The sequence below is a fragment of the Gasterosteus aculeatus genome, chromosome 10 (assembly GCF_964276395.1).
Source record: "Gasterosteus aculeatus chromosome 10, fGasAcu3.hap1.1, whole genome shotgun sequence".
Classification (NCBI taxonomy): domain Eukaryota; kingdom Metazoa; phylum Chordata; class Actinopteri; order Perciformes; family Gasterosteidae; genus Gasterosteus; species Gasterosteus aculeatus.
This window is the reverse complement of record NC_135697.1, coordinates 18463362-18487652: the sequence shown is the minus strand read 5'-3', so window position 1 is coordinate 18487652 and position 24291 is coordinate 18463362. Positions and strand designations below refer to the sequence as shown.

At 48.7% G+C, this 24291-nt stretch overlaps 2 protein-coding genes and 1 long non-coding RNA gene across 5 annotated transcripts; 2 read left to right on the top strand and 1 right to left on the bottom strand.

Annotated features, from left to right (window-relative positions):
- The first annotated feature begins 1464 nt into the window (after positions 1-1464).
- Positions 1465-15645, top strand: gon4la (gon-4 like a). 2 transcript variants are annotated; one of them, XM_078081080.1, is made up of 26 exons: positions 1465-2280; positions 3133-3350; positions 3909-4129; positions 4213-4287; positions 4373-4423; positions 4508-4561; positions 5733-5831; positions 5901-5993; positions 6074-6235; positions 6356-6560; positions 7216-7317; positions 7394-7434; positions 7984-8093; positions 8522-8690; positions 8865-8951; positions 9030-9207; positions 9324-9474; positions 11791-11938; positions 12007-12123; positions 12295-13089; positions 13162-13236; positions 13309-13491; positions 13569-13712; positions 13785-14005; positions 14775-14877; positions 14959-15645. In XM_078081080.1, exons 1-26 carry the CDS (start codon positions 2204-2206, stop codon positions 15031-15033), a joined length of 3954 nt encoding a protein of 1317 aa, XP_077937206.1. In that variant the 5' UTR covers positions 1465-2203; the 3' UTR covers positions 15034-15645. The 2 variants fall into 2 exon arrangements, with proteins under 2 accessions (XP_077937206.1, XP_040045204.2); XM_040189270.2 differs by having other exon boundaries at positions 4373-4561.
- Positions 15325-17011, bottom strand: LOC144383499 (uncharacterized). Its single transcript, XR_013450921.1, has 2 exons — positions 16872-17011; positions 15325-16429 (listed from the first exon to the last, which is right to left on the bottom strand). It is a non-coding gene; the product is annotated as an uncharacterized LOC144383499 (long non-coding RNA).
- LOC120826759 (protein disulfide-isomerase A3) lies at positions 16044-22523 on the top strand. 2 transcript variants are annotated; one of them, XM_040189300.2, is made up of 13 exons: positions 16044-16476; positions 16658-16736; positions 16918-17035; positions 17099-17206; positions 18155-18284; positions 18415-18528; positions 18605-18730; positions 18806-18988; positions 19060-19168; positions 20250-20378; positions 20580-20659; positions 20727-20784; positions 21473-22523. In XM_040189300.2, the coding sequence occupies exons 1-13, from the start codon at positions 16307-16309 to the stop codon at positions 21560-21562; spliced, it is 1494 nt and encodes a 497-aa protein (XP_040045234.1). In that variant the 5' UTR covers positions 16044-16306; the 3' UTR covers positions 21563-22523. The 2 variants fall into 2 exon arrangements, with proteins under 2 accessions (XP_040045234.1, XP_077937216.1); XM_078081090.1 differs by having other exon boundaries at positions 20727-20864.
- The last annotated feature ends 1768 nt before the right edge of the window (positions 22524-24291 follow it).

Sequence of the window (24291 nt, the reverse complement as noted above, 5' to 3'; positions counted from 1 at the left end):
ATTAAAGCTTTACTTTCAACCAGGTTTGTGTGGTCTGCGTGACTCGGCGCTTGAGACGCAGCCCTGCAGCCTTCGCGGTGGACCGGGGCTGGTCCTCCAGCCAAGCGGTCTCTGAAACGGGACGAATGCACGTTGTTAAACCACATGATCGCCTGTAAGTCAGTCGGTGTCTAACGAGAGACGCACCGACACAGCGGGTCATCAGACCGGCTGCTGGTCCGCCTGAAGCCGCAGTCATCCAGACGCGCGTCCTGGAGGAGTCGGTGACGTCATGAACCCGAACACACCGTTTGCGTAATTCACACAACAAATAAAGAGCAGACATTGTGGTTATTTATTACCATGGCGGAAACGTTAAGTGTCTTTACGGAGCCACGTGACGGAGATAAGCCACGCCCCCTTCCAGGCGCTTCGCTTTTGGGGTGAACGCACCGTGAAGGCAGAGGAGATTCCATCAATATTGTCTTAAAAAATCGCAACAGCAAACACAATATTAACTTGTATGAAAGGCCTCTTGGTCTTTTCTTGCATACAAGCTGTTTAACTGTAAATATGTCCACGCTACGTGGTTCTCCTCCTGGCTCTAAATGTACAGTTAGTTCATAATCACACGTCAAAGGGAGCGAAGCAAGTTCTGTGTCTTTGTGTATTTATTTGTGCAGGACCACTGCAGGGACAACCACCATCAGACAGAACCACCATCACGTAGAACCACCATCAGACAGAACCACCATCAGACAGAACCACCATCACGTAGAACCACCATCAGACAGAACCACCATCAGACAGAACCACCATCACGTAGAACCACCATCAGACAGAACCACCATCACGTAGAACCACCATCAGACAGAACCACCATCACGTAGAACCACCATCAGACAGAACCACCATCAGACAGAACCACCATCACGTAGAACCACCATCACGTAGAACCACCATCACGTAGAACCACCATCAGATAGAACCACCATCACGTAGAACCACCATCAGACAGAACCACCATCAGACAGAATCACGATCACGTAGAACCACCATCAGACAGAACCATCATCCACAGATGCCTGTGGGGAGGGAAGCACAAAGACTTTATGAGAGGGTAATGTTGGTTTATGATGACATTATTTAAAATAATAATGATGGCAGCAGCAGGTGTCTTGCCAAACTAGCCTAGATCCTTCTGATTTGGTGGAACGCCAAAGTCGCCATAAGAGAACCGGCTGGATTATTGGTTGGTTGCGAAAGACTGAAACCAGCCTCGTGGATCAAGTCCACTAAGAAACTGGGTCAGGTTCTTACAAAGAAGTTCAGCTCCATCCAAAGTGGGATGGATGCCGTCCCTCCTAATCAGACCAGGTCTCCCCAAAACGTCTTCCAGTGATCAACGAAGCCCACATTATTTACTGGGCACCACCTCGACAACCAGCGGCGGAATGACGACATGCGGCTGTACATGACGTCACTGGCCAGAGAAAACTACGGTGTCCGACATTGTTTTAGCGTATGTACACACCGATTCCACATTAACTTTAGTGACCTCCGAGCAGCGTAATCGGGAGTCATTACCGCCGACATGTATTACAATCTTACTGTATTTACGTTTATCCGTAGCCAGCAGTTTAATGGCCCCCGGCACACATGTAACTATGGTCCCTGGTTTCTCTTCACGGTCCTCGGAATGGAGCTACCGATCACCAGAGGTGGCTTCTCAGCGTCGCTGAGTGGGGAGAAGCGGTTTGAAACGTGACTTGGTTGGTGGTGAACCGTGTGCTTCCACTACAGCGGCTAACGACTGAGCTTTCTAACTCACCAATGTATTATCTTATCTTATTTATTTATCCGTAGGGAGGCAGAGGAACAGCTAAACACGTGACACACCGAGCAAGAAAGAGCTGGAGAACGTCACATTGCTTCCAAGCCCCGGGCTCGGATGCAGCCTGGCGACTTTCAGACCCAAGCTACAGCGAACACGTGAAGGCATCTAAAACGCTTCTTTGTGGCGGCTGCCCCCTGACGTCACTAACATGCGTCCATCAAATCTACGTAGCTTAGTGGGAGTGGAGTCGATTCCCTAAACACCGCGGTGTCCTTTTCTAACTCCTCGTCAACTCTCCTAACCATCTTCCCTTGACCCTGTGACATTTTCCACAGAGGTCAAAGGTTAGTGGTTAGGAATAGACTTTAGGAGGTAATTTTTTCAACAATGTTTTTTTTTTTAATGACGTCACATTACGTAATCACGCACGGCCGGATATCAGCAGCATCTCATCGTTGTGGCGGGTAAGTGGGTTTCTGCAGCTCGGAACCGGACTTTACCGCTAAACTGGATTTAAATGAGAGTCAACGTATCCGTAAAGAGAGCGTAGGACCGGAACGTGATAACTCGGACCGGCTCTCCGGCGCCAGCTCGTGTGGCCTCTGTTAACGGTGTCAAGCTAGCCGGCTAGTAAGGTGTTAGCATCCTAGCTAGAGAGCAGACATCATGATCAAAACAAAGTAACTCCGCTCTTACAAGCTAGCTGTTAGCCGGCACGAGCGATAATGATTAACTTAATTCATCACATAACCAACAGTTATACAGTCATTATGTCAACAAGTGGCTCATCAATAATGTCTTAAACCAAAGTACTCGTATACAAATGTAATTACACTCTCACCGGCCACTTTTTCAGGTCCACCTTGCTAGTTAGGGTGGAGCCCGTTTGCCTTTCGAACTGCCTTTAATTCTTGGAGTTGTACTTTCAACTAGGTGTTGGAAACGTTCCTCACAGATGTTGCTCCATATTGAGGTGACAGCATCACGCAGTTGCTGCAGATCTATGATGTGAATGTCCCGTTCCAGCACTAGAAACCAGTCTGAGATGATATGAGCTTTGTGACATGGTGCATCATCCTGGTGGAAGCACACTGGGGTTATAAAGGGATGGACATGGTCAGCAACAATACCTGGGTAGGCTGCACAATTTAAACCCTGCTGAATGAGTTCTAAGGGGCCCAATGTGTGTCTAAGTCCCAGTAATCAGCAGTTTGTCACGTACTCAGACCAGCCCGTCTGGTACCAACAAGCATCCGCCTTAAATCCCTTTTCTTTCCTGTTCTGATGCTCGTCATGGTCTCCCCATTTTTTCACAGGTCATGTTTCTGCACAATGTGTGCCGCACGCAAACTCCTCCGACTCAGCCCGTCCACCCGGAGCCTCAGAGCGCCCCGCTGCAGTCCTCAGCTCACCTCCCATGATGCTTTTCCCCCAGCCGCTGCAGGGAGCGCCACTCAGGAGGAGGGGCAGGTGGGAGGGGGGTACTTGCTGGTGGAGGAAGACACGACCGACTCCAGACTAGTCATCACCATGGGTACAAACACACACAAACACACACAGACTTGTGTGTACTTTCTGTAGCAGTGTCTCATTTCAGCGGCTGCATTCTTCAAGGAGCTCTGCCTTTGAGGTCAACGACCACATAGGCTTCACCTAGAAGGCTACGGGGGGATTTCCTGTTTGTGTTTCCTGTCCCGTTGCTTAGCAACTGGCTGGGCTTGACAGTAAAAGCTTTATAACTGGATAAAAACGTGTAAGAAAGGTCAGGTTTACCTTTTAGAGCATGATATAATGCACAATGAGAGAAGAACATTTCACATTTCTGCCCGAATAAAGTGTTATAAGAGCAGTTTCTTCTCTTGTTTTTTATTTGTATTTAAAACACATTGGTCACCAACGTCACGTAACTTCAGTGATTTTATAAACTAACATGTGATCCTATTATAACACTTCTGTGGGCAGATATTTCATTTCAGTACTTGAATAAGATCAACTCAATCTTCATCGGCCTGCAATTCATGATGGGATATGCTGGTGCGTAAAAGATCTCTGTCTGTCTTTCTCGCTGACCTTGTCTCTGTCTGTCTGACAGAGGACAGGCCGGTGAAGGCACCGAGGAGGAGAGCGGTGAGGAAGAAGAGGAGGAAGCTGACACTGGAGGAAGAAGAGGAGGGTGGAGCCTCAGACAGCAAGGAGGAGGAGGAGGAGGAGGCAGGGGCCGAGGTCGAGATTGACAGGCAGCTCGACCAATCACTGGAGACCAAGTCCAAACAGCACAACCTCACCACTGTGAACGTTAGAAACATCATCCATGTAAGTTCATCTAATCAGAAAGCAGTTCTACTATAATCACTATTATTATTAATACTATAATATGCATGACCTCTGATCTACAGGAAGTGATCACCAATGAACATGTGGTGGCCATGATGAAAGCTGCAATCAACGAGACAGAGGCCGTCCCCGCCTTTGTGAGTCCCTCCGACTGTCGTCCAATCAGAGTGCTCAGTTTGAATCATTCAAATGTTCTCATTCTATTATGTTTCTATTCTACAGGAACCCAAAATGACTCGATCCAAGTTTAAAGAAGTCGTGGAGAAAGGAGTGGTGAGACATATCTGTCTGTCTATCTGTCTGTCCTTTTCAGTCTGTCCCCTTACTGGTCCGCCTCACTTCCTGTCTGTCTCTCAGGTGATTCCAGCCTGGAACATTTCCCCCATCAAGAAGACGAGTGACGTCAACAAGGTGAAACTTTTAATATGTTCCATGTCGAAGTGTCCCTGAGCAAGACACCTGACCCCTAATTGCTCCCTGGGCAAAAATGTGAAAAATCCGTGGGTTTAAAATGTGATGTAAGTCGCTTCGGATAAAAGCGTCTGCTGAATGACCTGTAATGTGATATTTAAAGTTAGCCGCCCTGCGTTCCTCCGGGCCGGCCGATTGTTAGCGGCACCGAGCCGCTCCGTCTCTCCCTGCCGGCGGTCGAAGCCCCGGGTTAAACCTCCCCGCGGCGCACCGGACACATTTCCTCCAACCCGACAGCATCGCACCGAGCCCGATGCTCCGCCCGATGCTCCGCCCGATGCTCCGCCCGATGCTCCGCCCGATGCCCCGCCCGATGCTCCGCCCGATGCCCTGCCCGATGCTCCGCCCGATGCCCCGCCCGATGCCCCGCCCGATGCCCCGCACGATGCTCCGCCCGATGCCCCGCCCGATGCCCCGCCCGATGCTCCGCCCGATGCCCTGCCCGATGCTCCGCCCGATGCCCTGCCCGATGCCCCGCCCGATGCTCCGCCCGATGCTCCGCCCGATGCTCCGCCCGATGCTCCGCCCGATGCCCCGCCCGATGCTCCGCCCGATGCCCTGCCCGATGCTCCGCCCGATGCCCCGCCCGATGCCCCGCACGATGCTCCGCCCGATGCCCCGCCCGATGCCCCGCCCGATGCCCCGCCCGATGCCCCGCACAATGCTCCGCCCGAAATAGCGTACTTTTATTACTATATGCGATGATATTGTCATCAGTGGCATAAAATGGTCTAATAAATTGCAATAATATCTCAATAAATGTTTATTGTAACGATATCGTGACAGCGCTACCACTGACGGTCAATCGTTTTGTGAGACTGCATTAATGCGAGAAAAAATAATTGTCAGCATAATTAACGAATGTACACTGAGACAAGCAAGTTGTTTCTAACAAAATGTAGTTGTTGCTCAACATGAATTGAAAGAGGAATTAAGATCCAAGATTAAATGAGATATTATGATTGATTACCAATTAAAGGCGAGTGTTGAATTGATCATGTTTAGTTCACATTGCTGCTTCTCATCTTTGAGGACGCTGTAAAGCGCGCGTGGTGTTTTCTTTGCATCATCAAACGAGGCTGTTCCTCTTTCTCTTTTTATCCGTCTTCAGGCTCCTCAGTTCATGGACATCCATTTGGCTGAAGAAGACTCCTCTGATGAAGAGTACCACCCTGATGAGGAAGACGAGGAGGAGGAGACGGCAGAAGACGTGAGGCTCTGCTCTGATGGGCTGCTGCACAGGTTCGTACTGACGATTGATCGACGGCTGTGTCTGCAGACCTTTCAGGAGAGCGACATGGAGAGCTCCGCTTCTTCTCCCCGAGGAACTCGGCTGAGCAGACTGGAGGAGGACAGCTGCAGCCCCTGGCAGGTAACTCATCATCATAACGGCTCGGAAAGCCACCTTCTCTCTGCCCTGGTTGGTTGAACCTTTGTCACGTGACAACACAGACTTCCCGGAGCCGCTCCAGACGTTTGAGGACAGAGTCTGTCTCAATGGGCCCGCCCCCTCCTCCCAATGTTCCTCCAACCAAAGCGGTCCCTGATACCACCTTCCTGGAGAGACTCCATGCTGTGGAGGAGGAACTGGCTGTGTGTGTGGAACCCTACCAGGTACAACACTGACAATGTACTAGTTGGGTCTTGAGGACGGGTCAGGAGAACCTTCAGACTGCACCATTGTTGTGTTCTAAATCCTCTATCGATGTATTTCATTGATTATGTGTCTGTCAGCCTCTGCCTGAGTCTGAGGTGAGTCTGATGGCGTACCGGACTCGCTCCAAACGTCCTCTACGTGACGTCCCACTCGGCCGGTTGGAGGCGGAGCTCCGAGCTCCAGACATCACACCCGACATGTATGAGTCTAGCTCCGCCCACGAGGACAGGGATTGGACTGATTGGCTGAGGGGCCTGATGACATCAGACATGGAAAACGAAGGTGTGTGTGTGTGTGTGTGTGTGCAGTGATTTAAAGCAGAGGTCTTCAACAAGGGGTCCGTAGAACCTTTATGGTTGATAAGACAATTTTATTTATCTATTTTGTCTTTTTCAACCAATTTTTCAGAATTGTATTCATTGTCTTTTAAATACACATTAACATGAATCCAACATGTTGTAGTAAACGGATAATTGGGTGGAGGAGACGTTGTCTTTCAGTCCCACAGCAGCTCTCACTCACATACGACGTCACGGGCACCAGCCAATCAGATCGCGTTTATGCTCACGTCTAAAGAGCTCAAAAGTAAAAGATGGTGGTCCAAACCCCTTGGAAAGGGGGTCCCCGCTCCATCTCACCATCAGTCTGGGGGTCCTTGTACGGCGGCAAATCACTGTCAAAATTCAAGAGCGCGAATCAGGTTGATGCGCGTAAATCAAACGTCCGCGGAGCGTGAACTTCGTTGCTCGCGAGGAGAATCTCTGCTCGCGCTCAAAGGTGTTTTCTACGCGCTCGCTGTCGTTCTTTTTGACAGTGAGGGGGCGGAGCCAGTCACCATGGTCTCTACACCTGATTGGTTACAAACCCCGTCTGTGGATTGGCTGGAGCGAGTAATAATGGCGACTCATGCTTTGACATTTTCTTCTCACTCTTCTAGAGGAATGTGATGACGAAGATGATCCAGAGTACAACTTCCTGGCCGACACCGATGAACCCGATGTGGAGGATTACCGTGACGACAAGGCTGTCCGCATCACCAGTCAGTGAGACCAAATCATCAAATGTTCATATTCAATGGCATCGTTATTAATGATCTTACGGTGTTTGTGCTGCAGAGAAGGAGGTGAATGAGCTGATGGAGGAGCTGTTTGAAACGGTGAGTCTTTAAACACTGTAAACAGATGGACACAGCTGGGTCTGTCCTAGGTAACAAGATCCAGTGGGTGGAGCCTTAGGACCAGTGGGAGGAGCAACATGACCGGTGGGTGGAGCATTAGAATAAGTCTGTCGAGCCTTAGGGTCAGTGGGTGGAGCCTTAGGGCCAGTGGGTGGAGCCTTAGGGCCAGTGGGTGGAGCCTTAGGGCCAGTGGGTGGAGCCTTAGGACGAGCACGCTCCACATCATGACGGCTAACAATACAATCACAAGAAATATCACAAACTGGGATGTTCACAGCCCAGTAGAGGAGGTTAAAATATCCCAGAATACACCTGCAGCGTGGATGTTCACTTCATAGACAGACTAACAAGCTGCGGCTACAGTGTGAATGTTAGTTACTGATGGGCAGCTGTGTGTGTGGTTCTCCTGTCATCAGGGTGTGAATGATGTCATGTTGTGTTAAAGCGCTGAAAAACGCTGTACAAGTACAGTCCATTTACCACAAGACAAAATGTCCAACAATCACAGAGATCGCATCTGGATTTCAGTTGAAAGAAGACCTTGTAGCGGGGCAGGATGTAGAAGATGGAGGCCATGAGGAAGAGGAGGAGCCACAGGAAGAGTGTGTTCAAACACAGACCGATCAGGAGCACAACTCGTATGTAACACACTGAGACCCTCACCGAGACCCTCACTGACCCCCACACACAGACCCTCGCAGAGACCCTCGCAGAGACCCTCACAGACCCCCACACAGACCCCCACACAGAGACCCTCACCGAGACCCCCACAGACCCCCACAGACCCTCGCAGAGACCCTCACCGAGACCCTCACTGACCCCCACACACAGACCCCCACAGACCCTCGCAGAGACCCTCACCGAGACCCTCACAGACCCCCACACAGACCCCCACACAGAGACCCTCACCGAGACCCCCACAGACCCCCACAGACCCTCGCTGAGACCCACACTGAGACCCCCACAGACCCTCGCTGAGACCCTCGCAGAGACCCACACAGAGACCCACACAGAGACTCACACTGAGACCTCACCGAGACCCTCCGACCTTCTGCCCTCATCACAGAGGTCCAGTAGAGGAGGAGGAACCAATCACAGAGCTGCGTACGGTGAAGCAGCAGATTGCGCTGATGAGAAAGAGGCGAGACCTCGGGCTGCCGACACACAACCCAGAACCACACTGTCTGAGGCTGAGTGGACCACAGAGGAGCCGCCTGCAGCAGCAGCTTCAGCAGGTTGGTTCTTCCTCCTAGTTTCTATTGCGAGCACATGCCTGTGCAATTCTTATTTTAGTGTGTAATTCCGGACTGTTTTAGGAGGGTGGGGGTTAATTTCAGGCGGTGCCCCACTGGTATAACGGTAGGTGTTTATTGAAGGTGGACACTGATTGTCTCTCTTCTGTCACTCAGCACGTCCAGCTGCTGACTCAGATTCACCTGCTGAGTTCACCTGTGGCCAAATTGCAGAGTGAGGCTGAGACCACCAAACAGTTCCTGGTAACACACACACACACACACACACACACACCAGGCTCACAGTGCGATCTGATTGGCTGACCCGGTCTCTCTCCTCAGTTTGAGTTGGAGCTGTTAGCTCAGAGGGGTCAGCTGCTGATGTCTTCGGGACGTCTTGGGTTCTGCAGCGTCTTCAGAGCCCCTAACCTGCAGGGAGCTCTGCAGCTACTGGAGGAGCTTCAGAAGAACCCCATCACCTACCAGCAGCAGCTCCACCCGCCAGACTGCAGAGGAAACCGTGAGTCCACCTGTCCACCTTCACGTAGTCCCAAACCACATTGTCTCATGCTCCATCTAGTCCCAATCGCTATGACGATGACCATGTGAAAGGAGATGTTGTGTATCTGTGTGTAGTGCGGCGTTTCCCTGTTCTTCCTGCTGAACTCTCGTGGCTTTTTGCCACCCGTCCGGTCTTCCTGTACCCAGAGCTGTTGCCCTGTGCCAGCCTGGACCCAGACCTCTACTGCCCCCGCAGGACGGCTGCTTTCACTGCTGCTGAGGACTGGTACTCGCACGCATGCACGCACACACACTAGTGACTGACAGCAGCATATATGTATTGATCAGGAACATCTATTACCAAAATATGTCAGACATACAAGGAATGTGATTTGATTTGGCGGTTGGAGCATAACATCAGACAGTAAGACAAGACATTTACAATTTGACTTCACGGTATAAAATATAAGGCTATGGGATATAGAATAAACAATTTAAAAATAAAGGATAAAAAGATCAAAATATAGTGCACCAGCGAGTGACAAGTGAAAGTGACCGGTGGGATGTTATAGTCAGTCAGTGGGGGACCGGCTCTGTTGATGAGCCCGACTGCCGACGGGAAGAAACTGTTGGTGTGGCGGGAGGTCTTAGTCCTGATGGACCTCAGCCTTCTGCCAGATGGAAGGGGCACAAACAGGTTTTGTCCGGGGTGAGAGGGGTCGGCTACCATCTTTTTAGCTGCTTCAGAGACCTGGAAGCGAACAAGTCCTGCAGGGACGGCAGATTGCAGCCGATCAGCCTCTCTGCAGAGCGGAGGACACGCTGCAGCCTGCCCTTGTCCTTGGCTGTGGCTGCAGCGTACCAGACGCTGATGGAGGAGCAGAGGATGGACTCCATGATGGCCGTGTAGAAGTGGACCATCATCGTCTTTGGCAGGTTGAATTTCTTCAGCTGCCTCAGGAAGAACAACCTCTGCTGGGCTTCTTGCTGATGGAGCTGATGTTCAGCTCCCACTTGAGGTCCTGGGTGATGATGGAGCCCAGGAAACGGAAGGAATCCACAATAGTGACGGGGGAGTCACACAGGGTGATGGGGGAGGGTGGGGCTCTGCTCCTCTGGAAATCCACAACCATCTCCACTGTCTTTAGAGCGTTGAGCTCCAGGTTGTTCTGGCTGCACCACGACACCAGATGGTCAGACTCCACCTGTAGGCGGACTCGTCCCCACCAGAGATCAGTCCAATGAGGGTGGTGTCATCCGCAAACTTCAGGAGCTTGACGGACTGGTGGGTGATGGTGCAGCTGTTGGTGTACAGGGAGAAGAGCAGAGGGGAAAGAATGCAGCCTTGGGGGGAACCGGTGCTGATGGTCCGAGAGGCTGAGACATGTTTCCCCAGCTTCACGCGCTGCTTCCTGTCAGACAGGAAGTCTGTGATCCACGTCGGGTTGGACCATGTCCTGGATGTAAGCTGAACCCCATCCATTCACAGCACGGTACGTGAGCACCAGTGTTTAGAACTGGATGAGCCACCGGTACCAGTGAAGAGAGCGGAGGAGCGGAGGAGTGAGGGAGAACTTAGGAAGGTAAAAGACCAGTGGAGCTGCTGCATTCTGGATGAGCTGCAGAGGTGGAATGGTGGTAGCAGGAGACCAGCAGGAGAGAGTTACAGTAGTCCAGGAGGGAGACGACAAGAGCCTGAATCAGTACCTGCTTCTGAGTGAGAAGAGGACGTGTTCTCCTGATGTTGTAGAGCGTGTATCTACATCCACTGAGAGACGTCAGTCAGACAGGCAGAGATCCGAGTGAGGGAAGGAGAGAATTAGTTGGTGTCATCGGCGTAGCTGTGGTAGGAGAAGCCATGTGAGCGAATGACAGAGCCGAGAGAGTTGGTGTAGAGAGAGAAGAGGAGGGGACCCAGGATGGAACCCTGAGGACCCATCTACAGATGAACTGCAGGGGGTCCAGGAGGGGGTCGGTGAGGGACTTCAGGTGGGTCAGGACTAGCTGTTCAGAAGACTTGATGACTACAGAGGTCAGGGCGACGGGCCTGTAGTCATTGAGTCCTGTGATCCTGGGCTTCTTGGGGACAGGGATGATGGTGGAGGCCTTGAAGCAGGCTGGGACGTGGCATGTCTCCAGGGAGGTGTTGAAGATGTCAGTGAACACCGGAGACAGCTGGTCAGCACAATGCTTCAGGGTGTGGGGGAAACAAAGTCCGGACTGGCTCCTTTGCGAGGGTTTTGTCTTTTAAAGATCCCGTTTACGTCTCTCTCCAGAATAGAGAGGGTTGTTGCTGGTGGGGGAGGGCAGGGTGACACAGAGGCGTGAGCCCCTGATGGGCTCAAATCTGCAGCGCTTGCGGAGTCGCACTAACGAGCCGACCCATTTTCTGCTCCTACGGCGCCTCACCGCGTGAGTAAAGGTGAGCGCACCTTCGACTAGAATGTCCAGTAATTCCACAGAGGAAAGAAGAAAAGTTAGTAACTTCGCTGGTTGTTACCGGGATGTTCATGAGCTCACGAGAAAGACCTCCGGGAATCCCAACAAAAACCGTCGCACGGAGGAAGCTAAGCTCTAAGATGTGTGTGTTTGTGTGTGTCAGCCTCTTGGTTCTCGGCCTGAGGAACATGGAGGGGTCATGTGACCCGACAAAGCTGGTCTCTCAGTTCCTGCTAAGGAAGACTTTGGTCCAGGTCCGACGGAGAATACTGCAGTGCTGCAGACCTGGTTCCCCCGACAACATCGTCAAGGTAACGCTGACATAGAGCTGCTGGTACTGGTCTCTGCTGGACTCTGTGTGACCCGATGTGCTCTGCAGGCCTTCAGGTATCAGCGGGTTGTGTGGCCGATGCTGGTGGCCTGCCGGCAGGTGGACCCGAGGGAGCAGCGCCCCCCAGTTGAGAGAGAGGAAGAGGCCATGCCCCTGTGGCTGATGGTACATCACTTCCTGTGTAGCATCATTTCAAAATAAACGTCTAAGAAAAACAATGATGTACCATTTCAAAATAAAACTTACCACAATTAAAACCATAATTTCAAAATAGAATCATAATGTCAAATTTTAAAAACAATAACAATAGTATTAATAAAGGCTTCCCGTTCACAGAGAAGCCTTCCTGCCATCTTTACCTCCATCAAAGACAATAACAGCCAGTCTGGCTCCGCCTCCAATGCCCCGCCCTCCTGCCAGACTCACCTGACCCTCCGCCGCGCTTCCTCTGACACCTACAGCTTCCCCCCAGGGACCAGTTACCCCCCCCGCCTCCCCAAAAACCTTGACTTCCGGCGCATCGGCTTTGTGCTGCAGCAACCCCTCCCCCGAACTCCCCCTCCCGCCTCTCTTCCTGACTCGACCCCCCTCACTGACCAACGGGTATGGTCCTCCCCTGTCCCTGACCCAAAGGTTGGCTCCTCCCCTCCCCGAGCGCCCAGTCATGGAATCCTCCTCCGCCGCCTCCTCTTTAGCAGGACTGATGCCCCTGATGTCATTGTCACTGCCTCACCAGTCACCATGACGATCAGAGAGCGAATCAGAGGTCACTCTCAGACCCTTACCAGCCTGAGGAGGAAGTCTGTTCTACCTGCTGAAGAACTGAACGGGAGAGAAGCCAGCGGGGGCGTTGAGGCTGTAACGACTCCTCCTGAAGGCCACGCCTCCCCTCAGGGTGTGGGGCAGGAGAGCGATGTCATAAGCACGAAAAATGAAGAGGAGGCTGAGGAACACACTGATGTCCTCCTGGTTCTCTCTGAATCATCACACAGCTCAACAGGAAGTGAACTCTCCGCTAACCCAGAGGAGGCGGAGTCAGAGAAGGAACAGGAAGTGACACGGACGCCATGTGCAGCAAATAGCGATGATGATGGAGAGACGTCCTCAGATGAGTCCTTCCTTCTGCTGCAGGTCTGAATGAATACGATTTCATACCTCAAACAGATTTAGGATGTCGGTGACAGTGTGTGTCTGTGCCTGCAGGAGGCCTCAGAGGATGAAGAGGACCAGAAGCGGACCGAGGAAGACGAGGTGTTTGCTGAGGACTATCTGCTTCGAGTGAGACCGGTTTTAATGACCTTTGTGTGTATGTTTCTTTTCGCTTGTCCTCACTTCCTGTTACCTGTGCAGGTGTGTGAGGCGGTGCAGGTTCGCCCCGGCGCGTTGGAGCAGCTGCTGCAGGTGTTTGATTGCTGCTCGTCCTCGGCAGAGCGCCTCTACGGCGGACTGAGCCGTGTCCTTCACCCGTGGCCTCAGCTGCTTAGAGACTTCGCTGCCTTCCTGAACCGAGGGCAGGCTCGCTGCTGCGGGCTGGTCCGTGACGTGACTTTGACATCGCTGCACATCGCAGCGCCCTGCAGGCCTTCACTCTTCTTCTGTTTGTTCTGCAGCTGACGGAGCAGCGACTGTTTGAACGCAGCCGGAGGTTTTTGCGGCTACTGGGGCGGAGCCTTGGAGAAAGCTCAGATCAGTTCCAGCAGTTGGTGTCGGTGCTGCAGGGAAGCTCCGCCCCCTCACCTGAGGACATGGTCCAGGTGAGGGGGCGGAGGAACGTTAAGTTTGAACTCAATGAACATAAGTGGTTACTGAATCCAATTTGCTCTCAGATTTCGTCGCTCCTCGGACAACACGCCGACCTGCACCGGGAATTCTGGGCGTTTTTCCGGCAGCTTCACGGCTCAGAGACGGATTACGTGTCCCAGAATCTTCCTCTGCGCCGCCACAGGAAGAGAATCGAGCATCGGATGCCTGTGGAGGCAGAGCGACCGGTCGGCGCCAAAAACATGTTGCTGACATCGACGGGAGAGAAAGTGGTTGTGTGGACGCGGTGAGAAAAACAAGTAATGACTTTAGAAAGCGTGTATTTTAGACAATGTGCTCTCAGCTCTCCACCAAGTGCCGGAGCAGCCGGGGTTCGAACCCCTAACCCTGCGGTTCCCGGTAATTCCTCTGCACCGCTGTCTGTTTTACGCTCTCTCCACCCTACATGGTTGTAGCGTCCCGCCTCAATATCGGTCTGGAGTCTTAAACTGAACACACCGTATGATCTAAGAGGAAAAATAAATATGGACACTGATTAGCTTCTCACCTTTAGCGTCTTTAGTTTTCCTCCCGCTTCTAACTACACACTTCCGGTTTTCCTGCCGTCAAAATAAAAGCCCAACCGGAAATGAACCAACTGCCGTAATATATAAAATACAAAAAAAAGTAACAGTAAGTACTCCACTCTCAGAGTTCCTTAACAATGACTGCAGCTAGTGGTGGTTTGGTTTCCTCATTAATCTCAGCCACTATATTTGCATTGATTAACACGCTAATTATCAGTGATCCATAACACATAATCAATACTTGTCCTTTGCTTACATCGTGTAACTGGAATGAACATCTGCCTTTATTGATTGTGTCTCTGTTTAACATTGCTTCTACAAGTGAAGACGGAAATAACAGCATCTCAATGTACATGTAGAGTATGTATGTACAAGTGTGTCCTACATCAACACATCCATTTACGGGACAAATCTCCGTTCTCTGTTCGCTGTGACAACAGGACTGAGAGTGCTTTTAGTTTAACTCTGACCTTTGACCTCTTCCTGCAGCGAGGTGGACCGCGCCATCCTGACAGCGTGTCAGCAGAGAGGAGCCAATCGTAAAACATTCAGGCGGGTCTCCGCCCAGCTGGGAAACAAGACCGCCCAACAGGTGAGAGCGGTGGGGCTTCAGTGTCCAGGTGTCCCGTCGTATGTGATTGTCAAGATGTTCATGAAAATATGATTCTTCCAGGTGAGTCTCCGTTTCTTAGACCTGATGAATCTCTTCCACTCTGCCAACATACAAAAGTCCACTTCCTGTTCCTGAGAGGAAAAGCCAATGAGCAGATAAGAAGCAGACCAAAAGACCAATCACAGTGGGAAGCTCAGATCGGATGTCCTTCATTGTGAAGTTCTTCAGGATGTTTCATCCAATCGCAGCGCAACCAGAACTCACTGGATGGTTCTGGGTGCCCTAGAACGTATTTGAGAAGGAACCTGGTGGGTTCTACCGGAGAACATCTGGAGCATAGACTGGTCCAGCCGAGGCGTCTTTATTTATACCTCATCATTATTTATTCTTTATCTTCTCACCACCAAGTCAGGCAGGTCACTGTGAACAGGGTTTGGAGCTGGAGTCACTGGACAAATTCAAATTCCTTCGGTTATTTTTAGAGATTATCGTTTCTTTATTTCTTTTGACAGTTGATGTTTACAGAAATAATTGAATTACAAAAACATTGGTTAAATAAAACAAAGCTGCTGCCATTCTTACTGAAGTGTTACTGGAGAGGTTTAGTCTTCCTACGATGCACCGGGGTTTAACTGAATAATTCCATGTTTCCTAGCGGCCTTAATGAACATAGTGTCACTGGAGGTTTTATCTATATTTATTCATATTGAATGTGAATGATATTTCAATAAATCATTGTTACACGTTTCTCATTGATTTTGTCATTAATATATAAAAAATATCACGTCATCTTATCCCATTGTATCATATAAACACTAGTTATCCGTCTTAATGTTAACGATGATTGATCTAATTTCGAAAGTTTAATAAAAGTTAATCATTTCTAATCCGGACTAATTTCAAATTAGTCCGGATTATTTCTTTATATTAAAACATTTATTGTTGGCCTACTTTGAAAAGAATGAACATTGTTATTTTTAAAATGTTGACAATAGCAATTTGTTGCCTTCCTGTAAAATTGCAAAAACATTAAGTTGATAAAATATTGCATTTATGCGTCTGTTGACTTTAGATTCATTAGTAAATATAAGCGACATCTTACCAATGTGACCACGTGACGTGACCTGTAACTGCTGCTGTAGACCAATCAGAAAACATTGTTCCGGTACCGGTGGGTACTAACTTCTGCCAAGTTAAAGAGGATGACTAAGCGTCACTTGCACAAAAGAGTTAAACAATATGACCATTTGATTATCATTTTAATAAGTCGATCATGTATCTGCCAATTGAGGGTGAAATACTTTTATTTTGGAATCTGGTACCGGAAGGGTCGTAGCCTCAACTGACGCTGAGTGCAGCGCGGAGGTTCTGAGATAATCGGCCGCGTTTGAATCGTCTCCATCGATTCATGTTTTCATCGTTTCACCGCAACATGGCGGCCGCAGTGACGCTCGCGCTGTTGTCTTGTTTTCCAGCCGCTGTGTCCTCGCGCAGGGACGTGCTCGCGCTCGGTGACGCAGACTTCGACTACCTGGCAACGGAGCACGAGACCATGCTGGTGAAATTCTACGCTCCATGGTAACGGGATGGTTAGCTTTAGCATTGCTAGCTCGTGAGCGGATAGGTTATATTATGACGTAGATAATGACGTGTTTAATCCATCCATCCATCCTTCCTTCCTATCTCATTGTTTATCATGTTCCCTCCCTCCTGTCCTCCCTTCCTTTGTTTCTTCACCTCCTTCCTTCCCTTCACTCAGGTGTGGCCATTGTAAGAAATTAGCTCCAGAGTTTGAGAAAGCAGCAACCAGACTGAAGGGAACCGTCCAGCTCGCCAAGGTAATCATCTCCGTCACAAATCTTTACTATCTTCTTCATCATATTATCATCTTCATCATCAAAACACATGTCACATAGTGTTGACATAACTAACATCCTTCCCAACAGGTCCACTCCTGTCACTTCCTGTCTTACCTGTCTCTTCCCATCACTTCCTGTCTCCTTTTCTCGCGTGTCTCAGGTGGACTGTACAGCTCATTCAGAGACCTGTGGTCGTTTCGGGGTGTCTGGTTATCCCACCCTGAAGATCTTCAGGAACGGAAGAGACTCCGCCCCCTACGATGGACCTCGCAGCGCAGGTAAAACAAACAACAAACAAACAAACAAATAAACAGGTTCATTAAACAGATGTGTGTCTTCAGATGGGATCTATCACTACATGAAGAAGCAGACTGGACCAGACTCCATTCATCTGAAAAGTGAAGAAGACCTCCAGACCTTCATCAACCACTACGATGCCAGCGTCGTAGGTCTGTCGCATGTCACGTGTTACTTGTTCCTGCTGTTACATGATGTCACCTGACCTGTGTTGTATGACGTAGTGGGACATTCCCTGTGCAGGGTGTACATTCGTCCCCATATCGACCTATGGACCATTCTAACCACTATTTACCAGTGTAGGAGCGTGGAAACAAACAAATTCCTTTTGGCTACAACGTGTGGCCGTTTATTTCCATCCAATAACATCTCTCACACCTTTTTACCCCCATGTCACCATGGTTACGCCCCTTTCGCGTCCTTTTAGTTCCCTACAATAGCAAATTAAAATGATTGCTCAATGTTGGAATTTGAACTTCAAGTACAAGTTAATAAAAATGTAATCATAATAAATGCATTAAATAGTAATACAAAACGTTTAAAAGTAAAGGAAAAGTGCAAATACAACTTTTCAGAACAAACACAAAGACTACTGTGATAATTCACCGATTTACTACAAGCATCCTACACGAGACGCTCTGTTCTCCTTACGATAAGTTGACTAACTAGCGTTACTTTAGTTAGCTAGACTGACCCATGAGGGGAAGACGTGCTTGAGTTCTACGTCCCTGCGTTGCCGTGGTGATGCTGTGCTGTTCTGCTGTTGTCCTGTTGGCTTTGGTTCGCTGATGAGACCTTTTCAGCCCTCCCACGTTCTACTTGATAAACTTCTTCTTTTCCTTGGTGCATGTAGACAATGGAAGCGATAGCGCCCCCAGCACTTCCTGTAGTGTAGTGCAACGCTGAATGGGGAAACGGTAGCTCTGAATCTTTTTATAATATACAACGCGTCAACTATAAAAATCTGCGTTGACAATTTTTCATAATCGACATCGTTGATTACATCGACTAATCGCTGTAATTCCCATCATAAGACGTCATGCTAAGCTACGTAGCACCTTCGGTGGTGTCACGTCCACTGACCTGTGTGTGTGTCTCAGGTGTGTTTTCAGGGGCAGACGGATCTCAGCTGGCAGAGTTCCTGAGAGCTGCAGCTCTGCTGAGAGGACAGTTCAGACTGGCCCACGCTGCTGATCTGAAGCTGGGGGAGAAGCACGGAGTAACGTCTGAGTGAGTACGAACGCTGACCCCAGCAGGCAGAACCTCGACGCGCTTTGCTTGTGTCATGTGACGAGGAAGTACAAGAAGTTACTGTGTGTCACACAAAGTGACGTTACATCACCGTTGGTGTATTTTACAGGAGTGTGTTGCTGTTCAGACCTCCCAGACTCTCCAATAAGTTTGAGGAGAGTGTCGTAGTCTTTAAGGATTTCCTCACCGTCGGGTCCTTGAGACGCTTCATAAGAGAGAACATGTAAGACTCAATCACCGAATTAGTCAATGACAGCAGCACCTGTTGGCTACCTCCGGCTCTACTTGTCTGTCTGCAGTCATGGTCTGTGTCCTCACATGACGGTGGAGAACAGAGACGCCCTAAGAGTCCGGGACCTGCTAACAGCCTACTACGACCTCGACTATCATCGCAACATCCAAGGGTCCAACTATTGGAGAAACCGGTAACACACACACACACACAAGTAACACGCGTACATGTACACAATCTGGACTAGCGGTCTTTGTCTCGTTGCCAGGGTGATGAAGATGGCATCTACATTTTCTGGGCGTGGCCTGACGTTCTCCGTAGCCAATAGGAAGGACTTCCTGTTCGAGCTGGAGGAAGACTTTGGCCTGGGGACATCCGACGGGGGGGGGCTGCCGTTCATTACGATCCGGACCAAACTGGGCCACAAGTACACCATGAGAGAGGAGTTCACGTACGTAACTGGGCCAAACCAGGCCAAACCTTTTCACATGATTGCTCAATAATCAGGTTGTTGTCTTTCAGGAGGGACGGTCAGTCCTTGCAGAGGTTCCTGGACGATTACTTCGCAGGTCGACTCAAACGTTACATAAAGTCTGAACCGATACCCGAGAGAAACACTGATGCCGTCAAGGTGAGAATAAGACGTTTATCCTGACATGTTCAGCTACGCTCAGGTCTGTTTGCCAGAGGCAGAAGGAACGTGTGAGACGAATCTTTGTGTTTGTGTTTGGGTGGTTTTAATGGTTTTATGTAAAGTCAAATAAAATGCCTTTGACTATGTGACCCTTCTGCTCTCTGTCTGTCTGTCTCTCTGACTGTGTCTGTCTGTCTGACTGTCTCTCTGACTGTCTCTGTCTGTCTCTCTGTCTGTCTGTCTCTCTGACTGTCTCTGTCTGTCTCTCTGTCTGTCTGACTGTCTCTCTGACTGTCTCTCTGTCTGTCTGACTGTCTCTCTGACTGTGTCTGTCTGTCTGACTGTCTCTGTCTGTCTCTCTGTCTGTCTCCCTGTCTGTCTGACTGTCTCTCTGACTGTGTCTGTCTGTCTGACTGTCTCTCTGACTGTCTCTGTCTGTCTCTCTGTCTGTCTCTCTGTCTGTCTGACTGTCTCTCTGACTGTGTCTGTCTGACTGTGTCTGTCTGACTGTGTCTGTCTGACTGTCTCTCTGACTGTGTCTGTCTGTCTGACTGTCTGTCTGTCTCTCTGTCTGTCTCTCTGTCTGTCTGACTGTCTCTCTGACTGTGTCTGTCTGACTGTGTCTGTCTGTCTGACTGTCTCTCTGACTGTGTCTGACTGTCTCTCTGACTGTCTCTGTCTGTCTGTCTGTCTGTCTGTCTGACTGTCTCTCTGTCTGTCTGTCTGACTGTGTCTGTCTGTCTGACTGTGTCTGACTGTCTCTCTGACTGTCTCTCTCTGTCTGTCTGTCTCTCTGTCTGTCTGTCTGTCTCTCTGTCTGTTTCTCTGTCTGTCTGTCTGACTGTCTCTCTGACTGTGTCTGTCTGTCTGACTGTGTCTGACTGTCTCTCTGACTGTGTCTGTCTGTCTCTCTGTCTGTCTCTCTGTCTGTTTCTCTGTCTGACTGTCTCTCTGACTGTGTCTGTCTGTCTCAGACATTTAGGCTCATATTATCGGGCGGGAACATTTTTTCAAGAGGAGGGGGGTAATTTAATATGATGTGGGGGAAAGACTGACCTCTGACCTCTGTGTGTTGCAGGTGGTTGTTGCAGAGTCTTTTGATGACGTCGTCAATGATCAGGAGAAAGATGTTTTGATCCAGTTTTACTCTCGGTCCTGTTCACACTGCAAGAAACTGGAGCCGGTCTACAGAGAACTTGCTGAGACGGTAGATCATCATCAGATAGGAATCTGGGTTCCCTACTAGACGTAGTGGATCTATGAATGTGATCTATGGTGCTACTGGACAGGAACTATAGGATGTATTAGTGATGTTTCACAGTGTCGGGGTCACAACTGAGCAACCATGACCGTAACTAAGCAATCTAACCTGTGACCTGATCCTGACTCTTTGACCTCTGGTCCTCAGCTGTCCTCTGACCCTAACATCATCGTTGCCAAGATGAACGCTGGCGACAACGACGTCCCTCTGGGATACGACGTCCAGGGGTGAGAGCCTCTTATCAGGAATCAGTGTGACGTATCAGATGCTCACCATCTCCGTCTGTCTCTGCAGGTACCCGACCATCTACCTGGCTGCTGTGGGGAGGAAGGAGGAGCCAATCAGATACGAGGTGAGGACACACACACACACACACACACAACCATCTACCTGGCTGCTGTGGGGAGGAAGGAGGAGCCAATCAGATACGAGGTGAGGACACACACACACACACACACACACAACCATCTACCTGGCTGCTGTGGGGAGGAAGGAGACAATGGCTGGATTTTAATTGTCAAAGAAAACGTTGCGGAGTCGAGGAAAGGTGGTTAGGAGACTTGATGAGGAGTTAGGAAAGGACAAGGCGGTGTTTAGTGAATCAACTCACTGAGCTGCGTAGTTGTGATGGACGGAGACGCATGTTGGTGGCGTCAGTGTGCGGCGGCTACAAAGAAGCGTCTCCGATGCTTCATGTAAAACTGCAGCTTAAATGTGTCACCGTTACTTCAGTAAGGAAGCACTGAAGCTCCTTTCCTTATTGTTGTGTGTGGTGTTTTATTACATGTGGGGACGTACCTGGGGCAGGTATTGGGGATCGGGGCAGGAGGGATGTGGGTTCAACAAACAGTACCTGCTCACGTCTCGTGTGTACTAAAGAGATAGAATATAGATATAAACACTTGGCGTTAGAGAATAGAACCGCTCTCATCGTCCTCCACTTCACTTCACTCAGCGAGGAACCTTCCTAAGAACATTTGACAATTAGAATCCAGCCGATCGATGTGTCGATGTCTCTTTATTGATCATTGTGTCCTCAGGGGGGACGAGAGCTCAAAGACTTCCTGAAGTTTCTGAAAAGCGAGTTGAGTCCCCGGCAGGTTGTTGGCGGACTGAAGACTGAACTTTGACAGGTTTCCCTCCAACACGCTGGTCTACCCACATTCCTCCATCACCGCCTTGAAGGACCGCCTGCTGACTGCTTGTGTTTCTGTCATAATTGTATTCAGATTTACGAGTTTACTCAACAGTTCAAGTTTTTCCGGGAAGATTTTTAAAGATAAACATTTTTTATATGTTCTCTCATTGATTTCCCTGTTTTTGTTCATATTCAGGGTCCTCGACTAGTCGCAGTGGAAGGAATTATTATTATTATTATATTGGCATTTCGGGGGCTTTATCATATTCAAAAAGCCAAACATGTGTTCTGCGTAGCAGAGCTGGTGAAAAATTAGATATCTCATTTCTCATCATCTCATCACTCTATAGCGCCCCCTAGAAATGAAAAATTCCAAAAGGACCAAACTCTCCAAAGTGTCAGAAAAGACTTCCGACCTTGATATCGCTTCACGGTGAATATTGTAAGAATTCGATAATCGGCGGCAAATTCGATACTTCGCCAAGAAGAACTAAACCGTTGTAGCTCTACTCCACATGTTCGCATCCTCTCCAATTGTCACATATTTGTTGATACTCCGGGCAAAGTGGAAGCAAAGTCCTAGCGCCACCTACTGGTAACAGGAAGTCACATTTTCTAGTGTCCAGTAAACAACAAAGGTGTGTTTGAGGTACTGAACATGCTCACACACATTTAGTCAGATGTAGTTATCTGATATCATTGGAATGATTGGGCTCAATAGCGCCCTCTACGCCTTAATGATGTTACAGATGAAGTTTGACTCTTAGACGCAGGACCCGTCCAACGCTGCTTGCAACTTTAATTATTGATGTGTTTTTGTTCATCTTTTTATTTATTTAACTTATGTTTTGTTTTTATACATGTCTTTTTATTAATTTCATTTGTCTTTGGTTCATATTTATTGCCCTTGTGTGTTTTTGTACATTAAGTAATAAACTGATGTGAATATTTAATTACTTTCTGTGTATTACTGTATTTGTTTAATATCATATTGAGCCTTCTAAAATCTTCATAATATGTACAGTGGATATAAAAAGTCTACACAAAATGCCAGGTTTTTGTAACGTATAAAATGCCTTTTAATGTGACAAAAATAGAAACTCACAATAACCTGGTTGTCTAATTACCACCGTTTTTCATTTTATATCAATCGTATTTAGATGATTGCAGATGTATTTAATGCTGTTTATTTCATGTGGTGTTTAGGGTTCATTCACAACTATTTTTGTATTCATTTAGTTATATTTATTTCATTTAAGAGCCAAACATACCTCCAATGAAGCGGTATTATTTGTTGAATGTAATAGATAATGACAATTAGAAAATAGAGACATCCCATCGGAACAGGATTATGTATTTATATTAATTGTTGGAAAAACTGCACTAATGTTCCACCTTAGCAGGACAGCGTCACATTGTGTTCCGGGTCACCTGAGAATCAAGATGTTTGTCTACATCCTGAGATCGACTACCAGAACCTGGGTTTTGAACTGGGTTTCCAACTACATATTCCTGCTTCGACGACGAAAACCTTTGAGTAGCCTTGGTGCATGACGTGTGTGTGTGTGTGTGTGTGTGTGTGTGTGTGCGCGCGTGCGTCAACTCTCCTGTTTGCAAACACTAAATATCCGGTTTTGATGATCTTACACCGGTGTCGAGTGAGAATCTTTCTAACATTAATTCTTGCATAGAAACGTCACATTGCGTTGACTCTTACTGTGAAAAGTTACGTACTTCCGGTTTAGCGGCTACGCTTCGTATTTTCGTTTTATAGGAAAACTTCCAAAAGGGATGAATGGAAGTACAATTGAATCCGTGTGTCGTTCGTTCTTTGTTATTCAGTTGAGAAATCAAGAACGAAAAATTCGCCACTGGCCGACATTTATTTTTAAAGTTTGTGACCCGCAGGTTTTGTGACCCAAATGACTTCTTCGTGTATTCCACTAATGTCTCTGGAAACTCATTTCCGACACAAAAAACGACGGTTAGATATGGCGCATGCGCAGGCCCCTTGCAGCTGGTCGGTGACGTCACTACGGTCACAGAGAGGTGGGGTTTGTGTTTTTACGACGTCTCGCTGATGAGCTATTGAACCGGGGAGTCCGAACCTGTGAATATCTGTCCAACTTTACCAAACTGTAAACGTTCTACGGACTCCGACTCATAACTAACACGTCTTAAGTTATCTGCAGTATTTCCGAGTTCGAGATCAATCAAACTTATTGGGATATGAAATACGTTCCGGGTGGTATTTATTCAGTAGCAGTCGTGATTAGTAACTATTGTCTCTTTATTGAACCAGTGTTGCCAACTGCTCAACGAGGAAATACGCTGCAGAATCAGATAGAGACATATAAATATCTATATCTACATAGACATATAAACTATATCTACATAGATAGACATATAACTATATCTACATATACATTTTAATATCTATATCTACATAGATAGACGTAAGGACAATACGTGCGTTCACGTGAGACACCACTAAAGTCTCCAATAAAACCAGATAAGGTGGCGCTGGTAGCTTTTGACAAAAAGTCGCCAAGAGGGTTTGTAAAGTCAATTTAGCAAAGAACGAAGGAGCCTAAATCATAATTTCGGCGCTTTTCTGTGGCAGAAATGGGTTCAGATGCAGCGCAGACCATTACGACCCCCCCATCCCCTCGCACGCTCCGGCGGGCCGGAGTTTGAGACCCCTGCATTAGTGGAGTACAC